Here is a 7,816-nt window from a genome sequence, read left to right as displayed (position 1 = left end):
TATTTGACCAAGATGGTCATCAAGACAATTCCTCATCCTCCTTATAGTCCAGACTTTGCTCCCTGTGACTTTTGGTTATTCCCTAAGCTCAAGGAAAATCTTAGAGGCTGTCATTATGAGACAATAGAGGCGATAAAAGAGGCTGTGACGAGCGCGATTGACACGCTCATAAAAGAGGACTTCCATGGGGCTTTCCAGAAGTTGTTGAAATGGTACAACAAGTGTATTGCAGCCAGAGGAGATTACTTCGAAGGATTCTAGAGTTGTATGTGTGTATTATCAATAAAAGTGCCCATACAAAAAAGTCTGGAAACTTATTGAAGGCACCTCGTATGGGGAAATATGCTTATTCAATTGTATTTCACCTTTTATTCAAATCAATCCTTTAATTTATGAAGCTCGATGTAACTACAGAGCAAATATAAATAAATAATAAAAGTCTATATTCCGAATTTCCATATGTTGCCCATCTTACCATTTATTTCTTTAAGCATATTAAAATGTTAGATTCTTAACAACACCTGTTTTGTAGCGCAGAATCATTCATGTAATTATTGTGTCAATTTTTTAATTTATTCTGCCCTTAACTCAGAAGAAAACGAACAATTATAAGTTCAGTTCCGATTTTCAGATTTTGCAATCATGCGCATATTCCTTTATTTTCTTTTAAAGTTGATGAGTTCCTTTTCTTCTGATGAGTTAAGGGCAAAATAAATTCAAAAATTGACATATTAATCACATGAATGATTCTGTGCTACGAAACAGGTGCTGTCAAGAACTGAATATTTTAATATGCTGAAAGAAATAAACGGTAAGATGGGCAACATCTTGAAATCTGAAATATAGAATTTTTGTCATTTATTTTATATGCTCTGTAGTTACATTGAGCTTCATAAATTAAAAGATTGGTATGAATAAAAGATGGAATATAATTGAATAAACATATTTCCCAATAAACATACATGCATATATATATATATATATATATATATATATATATATATATATATATATATGTGTGTGTGTGAGAGAGAGCATATGTGTGTTTCTCAGCTAAATATGATGAATTTCTTAACCTAATGAAATCATAAAATGACATGTTAGTCCGACCCAGGGGACTTATGATATGAACCATTTTTAAACAATCACCTAAAAATAAAAATCAGCAAAGATAACTTATTTTACATTGAATATAAAAGGAGTGATCTACCTTAAATTTTAAAATGTGCGATCTAATAAAAGTTAGGTACATATATATATATATATATATATGTTGTATTTTTTTATTACCGTTTTATCTGTTTGGTTACATAAGTTTCGGATGTTGGACCATGTTTACGATCCAACAGCCTCGTCAGACCTTACAGAAACCTGTTGGATCGTAAAAATGGTCCAACATGCGAAACATATGTAACCAAACAGATAAAACGGTAATAAAAAAATAAAACACATATTTGCTCTGCAATAGTATTGAGCACTCTCGTCAGGTTTTTACTAATTACCAGTTTTACCATATATATATATATATATATATATATAATCTAGTTATTTATAAGCTTAGTAATTAAAATAAACAATGAAAATAAAAGGACTCCCGGGCAATGCCGGACAGTAAAGAATAAAGAGGAAATCAAAGGAGAACTACGGAATGACAAGGTCAGAATTGAGTGAAGGTCAATGTGAAGGACTTGTGATGCTAATGCGAGAATCAACGAGTGCAAGAAAATTCCTGATGTTTTGAAATAAATGACAAAGTTGGTGGTTCCTTCGGTTCACTGGTCGGTTTGTTCGTTGGCCGGAACCACGGAAACCTCAAAGCCTCCTGAATGTCCCTACGATTCGCTGACATGCTGGACACCGATGCTTGACATCCCATAATGGGGGAAGACAGAAAGGCGCAAAGAAACAGATTCCACATCTGCAAAAAATATTATTTTTGCAAGAAAAAAAAATGACACAAAAAAATAGCAAACAAAAAAGGCACACACAAAAAAATGGTAAACAAAAAAGACACATCAAAAAATGCCACGCACAAAATAAAGATTCCTTGAAACTTCACAACAAAAAAAACTTAATTTTTTTTTCTGAATCATTTTTTTTTTTAAATATTTTCCAAATTTATACATCTCTCTATATAAAAGTTTGTATGACAGAGATCGGGATTTCTAATTAGTTATGTCTTGTCATCCCATGTCAATACTTATCTTACACCTTGCATGTTTCCAAACTGCCTCCTTTGCTATCACCTACTCTCTTTCAGACATGTGATGTCATATCTGATAAGAGGTAAAAATCTGAATTTGTAGCCCTTTTTAAAAAAAAAAAAAAAAATGCATTTTTTTAAAGACGTATAAAGAAATTTTTGCAGTTTCCGTAAATTACATTGAAAATTAATTTTATTTTTATTAATTATATAAACTGGTTTTTGCTTTATGCATGAGTTATTCCCCTTGCTGATTTATATTTTTCAGTCATAATTGAAAAATGTTTCCACATTACCGATTGTCTAGGAAGGACTACTTGATTCTTTTAATAAACTTATTATTTTATTATTTTACTGCCAATAACATCGTACAACCAATAACAAATAAAAATTGGCTAGTTATAATCAAAATTTATGTTGTTGTGAATGTCAGAATCCTTTGATATTCAAATAATAAGTAAACCAGCTCATTGTAATTTTAAACACAATTTATTCATGGAAGAAACATTATTTAGAGAACGATATTGAATGTCAAGCAATGTCTGCCACATTGCTTTTCTCCCTCCTGGAGCTCTATAGTTTTTTTTCAAAAGATCTATAAGGGGAGACAACTTACTTTATTTAGAGTTATTCCCCCTTTTATCACTATAACACCTCCCCTTTGAAATATGATGCTTGTAGGATGTTTGATGTGAGTCTATTTGTAGTTGAAGTTGATTTGCACCTTTTGTTGCGTCCTTCGGTTTTGAACTTTCTTCTCAGACTTGCTATGTTTATTGCATGTTGCTTGACCACTTTGATGTAATTCAAATGCGTCCAGTAAAATATTTAATGGAATATTTGTGTTATTTGATTGTCTCTTTGGAAGATATGAGTGACGAAGCTGATTTGCATTTCTGACCTAAATAGGTGATCGTACATCCACATCATAAATTACATTATCAGAACGACGTACTGTGTGACCTTGTGTCCATTTTTATTTACCATTGTAATAGTCTTTTGCTAATAAAGGTTGGCCTGGTAGGAATTTATGTAACCTTACTCCATGATGGCAATTGAACTGGTTTGCCATCATCCTGCCTGCCCAGCTCCCTACATAGTATCCCTGCAAATCTGGTCCCAAATAGTAGCCCCTCACAACTAAGTGGCTCTGTGCTTTGTTAGATGTGAAATTACAGTAAAAACAACAAAAAACAAAAGTCAATAAGTTCCCTCACTCATTCATCAGTGCCTAAAATTAAACAAAACTTCTATGAGCAAAGCTTCTTTTCATAGAATTGTCCGTCTGTGGAACACAATACCACAGGGCTGATTCACATGTTCGTTTTCAAGTCTAATGTAAACAAGTTCTTGTTGAACCATACTATTAAATAATTAAACCCTACCCAAGTTCCACCATTGCTGATCATCACGCTGTTGTCTCACTATTCTATCCAACACTCATTAACCCATATCCTCAAGTGGCCTCTGGGCCTTGGTAAGTGGTGATTCCAAGTAAAAGAATAATTATGTTATATACTAGATTATTTCCAGGTTTAATATCTAACATTCCCTCCTCTATATCCAAAAAATATCCTTGAATTTTTTTTTGTTTCCATCTGCAAGGCCAAACAATGTCTCGTTCGTCCCAAGAACAAAATAAAGCCAACCAGTTTTTGTATCATTCTTTTTTTTACCATTATTTTCAGCATGTCAACTTTTTTCAGATTATTTGATACCAAATCCGATCATTTTGTTAAAGTTTTTTTTATTTCAAATTCTTTATATTTTCAAATATTTATTTGTGATGTTTAGTTTGGTTGACAGTTCTGAATTTTTTAGATGATTTTTGGTCAAACTATTGTTCTCATCTTGAATGTTATTTATGCAACGTTTCGGTCAATGTAGACTTCGACCTTCGTCAAGCATATTGGTCGCCATCTTGGAAAAGAAAAGAGAAAAGTTTCTGACTCTGTAGATGATTTCGTATTCTTGGAGTTATTTTTATTTTTTTCGCCATGGTTTTGTAAGTGTGAAAAAAAATGTGGTTGACAAAGGAAGGTAACTCTAATAAAGTTTGGCAGGGAATTATCTCCCTTATGGAATTTTTAAGGAGGTGGGGGGTTGTATAATTTTTGTTTAACTTTATAATTTGAGGTTTCCATATACTGCTGATATCTATGCTCGGTCAGCTCAGTAATTTTTCTATATTTAACATATGTGCTGCCTCTTTGAGTCGCATGACTCTCCATCTTGCATCTCTGTTAAATATTTTGACCTCGTTCCACAAAGAAAAGTTTTTCTTTCCATAAGTGATTAATTAGTCCCGATTTTTCAAGCTCCCCACGTGTCATGGCTTTATGGTGTTCTAGTCTTACCTTTAGGGGGCGACCTTTGTATAGTTTTCCGCATTATAGTGTTTTCTTGTTTTTACTCTTTTGCAGCCCTAACAACACATTTAGAGTAATAGATGGTACTATTTGGGATCGTGTTCAGCAGGGGACTGTAGGGAGTTGAGCAGTGAGATGTCTGTTCACATTACATTTGAGTTTCAGCAGGTTTGTCCGGTTAATGAAACTGGAAACAGGGAAGGAATACCTGGAAAAATATTTAGAGAGCTCGATACTGAATGGGTGTGATTTTGCTGCTTGTCAGGTTAGTTGGGAGTATGTAGATTGTAGCAAGACGTGTTTTTTTTTATTTTTTTGTTCTTGCTGTGAATGTTTGTGTGTGGGACCCAGAGATTGGAGCTCAGTGAAGTAGCTACCATGAAAACAATACAAATTTTGTTTATCTTTATAATTAGAGGTTCACATATACTACTGATATCTATGTTCGGTTTACTTAGTAATTTTTTTTTTTTAGCATATGTGCTGCTTCTTTAAGTTGTCTAACTCTTCATCTTGCATCCCTGTCATTTATTTTGACCTCGTTCCATAAAGGGAAATGTGTTCCTTTTTCGTTTCATATGTGATCAGCTAGTTTGGTCGTTTTGTTTTACAGAATATCAACCCTTTTCGAGTCACTTAATGCAAAATATTGAGAAAAGTTTTTCATCTTCAAGTTGTTTATATTTGTAAAACTTTATTCATTGTGTTCGTTTTTTTTTATAATTTTTTGTAGAGGAAAATTGTTGCTTTTATTTTTGGATTTGCAGAACATGATTGAGTTTTGCAAAGGGAAAGGCAAAAAAAAAATGCATCACTGTTTGTTGCATTTAAGTCAGGAAGCAGATATTTTCAGACAATTTTGTTCCTTTAGGGTTAGGGTTATGTACTCTCTTATGACCAAGGTCTACACTAATTGAACTACTTCCCCCAACGTCATCTACAAGTCACAGAATGTCTTCTACTCTAGTTTCACTAGAAAAGTTTTCCATTGTAAATTTGAAGGTCAACTGGTTTTTCTACACCGTTTCTGTACCTCATAGCGATTATCCCAAGGAAAGAAATGTCTAATTCACTGAAAAATGTCAAATTACGAATGAAATATTCAGAATATTTTCGTTTTTTGAAGATTATTTTCCATTTTGGAAAAAAAAAATCATCATCACTGAAATTTGAATATTTTCATACTTCCGGTGTCTTTAAAATGTAAAAATATTGACGTACTAGCAGATGTACCTTGTGTTGCTCAGTATTAAATATAACATTAAATTCCCTAAAAAAAAAAAAATAAAGTAAAGAAAACATAAAGAAACTGAGACATGTACATGCAAGTATAATGTTTTTTCTAAACACTTCACTTCTTGTAAGTAAAAAAAAAAAAAAAAAAAAAAATACTCAGGCTGAGATCGAAACCAAACCCTAAAGACAGTAAGTACGATAACCATTTTACCAGCTTGACTCGATCTTAAAAAAGTGTTTTCAAACCTACTTATTCTTAACATAAGGAATTTGTCATGTGAACGATTCCCACCTGCACATTCGTGAAACAGCTGACAAACAGATAAAAATCCTATGATACCAATGTTTCAATTTCGACCATCTTAGCAACCCGTTTCTCCGGATGAAAACCGATTAAAAAGTTTTCCACATGTCTGAATATCCTATATACCAAATTTCAAGTCTGTAGATAAAAAATCCGTTCAGTATATAGGTTGAGAAGTATCCTCACATACACACCAATTATTCCAATTATGGTGTTGAAAAAGTTTCAACCAGAACTTGCCTCACTACTTACAAAATTGTTTAAGCGTTGCCTTAAGAAGAAGTGCTTCCCAACACCCTGGAAAACCTCATCAGTGTGCCCTGGATTTAAGAATTCAGGTGATAAGTTATCTCCCTCTCAGTACAGACCTCTAATAAGTTTCCTGTGTGTCATGAGTAAGCTGCTGGAATCCATATTAAATAGAGAAGTAGTCAACCACCTCAGCAGAAATAACCTTCTTAGTGACATGCAATATGGTTTCCGTTCTGCTAGATCTACAGCAGATGTGCTAACGGTTATATCTCATAGGATTAGTGAATCTCTCAACAAAGGCTTCCTTTCTAGAGCAATTGCTCTTGACATAGCAAAGGCCTTCGATAAGTTATGGCATAAAGGCCTACTTCACAAGATTTCCAGCTGTGGTATAACTGGAAATATTTTCTCAGTTATTAAATCGTTTCTCTCTGATAGGCTCTTAAGAGTAGTGGTTGATGGGCAGAAATCAGAGGCCCTCAGTATTAATGCTGGAGTCCCTCAGGGGTCCATCCTGGGCCCAACTCTCTTCCTGATCTACATCAATGATCTCCCTAAACACATACTTAAATCATTCGTTGACATCTATGCTGACGATACGACCATCTATGACAACACATCAAAGGCCGTAAATGACAAAGTTCTAATTCTCTCTCCTCTGATCTTGAGCGCGTGGTACAGCGGGGGAAGAGGTGGCTGGTTACTTTTAATGCATCTAAAACCAAGCTCCTATCTTTATATCATCAATGCTCTGATCCCCATTTGGCATCATTTGAAATGGATAGTTCTCGTCTTGGGTAGGCTCCATATTTTGACAAGCTTCTGGGTTTGACCTTTACTCCTGATCTGAAATGGAACACGTACATCAAGTCTGTTGCCAAGGTCACTTGGAAAATGGTGGGATCCTTCTACCGCTCCAGAAGATATCTCACTGCTGATGTAATTCTCTATCTATATAAAAGCCAAGTACGGCCAAGGATGGAGTACTGCTGCCATATCTGGGCAGGAGCTGCTAAAAACAGCCTATCCTGCCTTGGCAGAGTACAAAATAGACTTCGTGGCTTCGTGGGGGATGCCCTTTTCTCTTCCCTGCAATCTCTCTCCCGCAGAAGAGACGTCACGAGCCTGTCTTTGTTTTATCGTTATTTCCATGGCAAGTGCTCGTCTGAGCTCCAATCTCTGGCCCCACCTCGCTAATCTTTCACAAAAAACACGTCTAGCTGAAACTACTGTCAATAATTTTCCCCACTCTTTATCTGTGCCTAAATCAAAACGTAGATTCCATGAACAAAGTTTCTTTCTTGAAACTGCACACATGTGGAACTCTCTTCCGCTTGCCTGTTTCCCACCAGACTGCAACTTGGATGTCTTCAAGTCCAACATAAACAAATTCCTGATGAACCGCCCCCTTCAGTAAGACACTATCAAATCTCCAATTCTAACGATTACTAC

The 7,816-nt window shown here is 34.7% G+C and overlaps 1 protein-coding gene across 5 annotated transcripts in view; it reads right to left on the bottom strand.

Moving 5' to 3' along the window:
• The window catches only part of LOC145265618 (lipopolysaccharide-induced tumor necrosis factor-alpha factor homolog), a 224,042-nt gene that overhangs the window by 35,006 nt on the left and 181,220 nt on the right, over positions 1 to 7,816 (bottom strand). The window contains exon 4 of one of the 5 annotated variants that reach the window (XM_080121649.1): positions 1,697 to 1,918. The exons of the other annotated variants lie outside the window; for them this stretch is intronic. Coding sequence (XP_079977775.1) covers positions 1,813 to 1,918 — 106 coding nt within the window. The 3' untranslated portion in view covers positions 1,697 to 1,812. Of the gene's footprint in view, positions 1 to 1,696; positions 1,919 to 7,816 lie in introns of those variants that run through there. 5 annotated transcript variants of the gene reach the window in all.

The sequence above is a fragment of the Euprymna scolopes genome, chromosome 40, assembly GCF_053919585.1.
Source record: "Euprymna scolopes isolate OS-2025 chromosome 40, ASM5391958v1, whole genome shotgun sequence".
NCBI lineage: Eukaryota > Metazoa > Mollusca > Cephalopoda > Sepiida > Sepiolidae > Euprymna > Euprymna scolopes.
The sequence above is the reverse complement of the archived record's forward strand: the minus strand, read 5'-3'. Positions and strand labels throughout refer to the sequence as shown.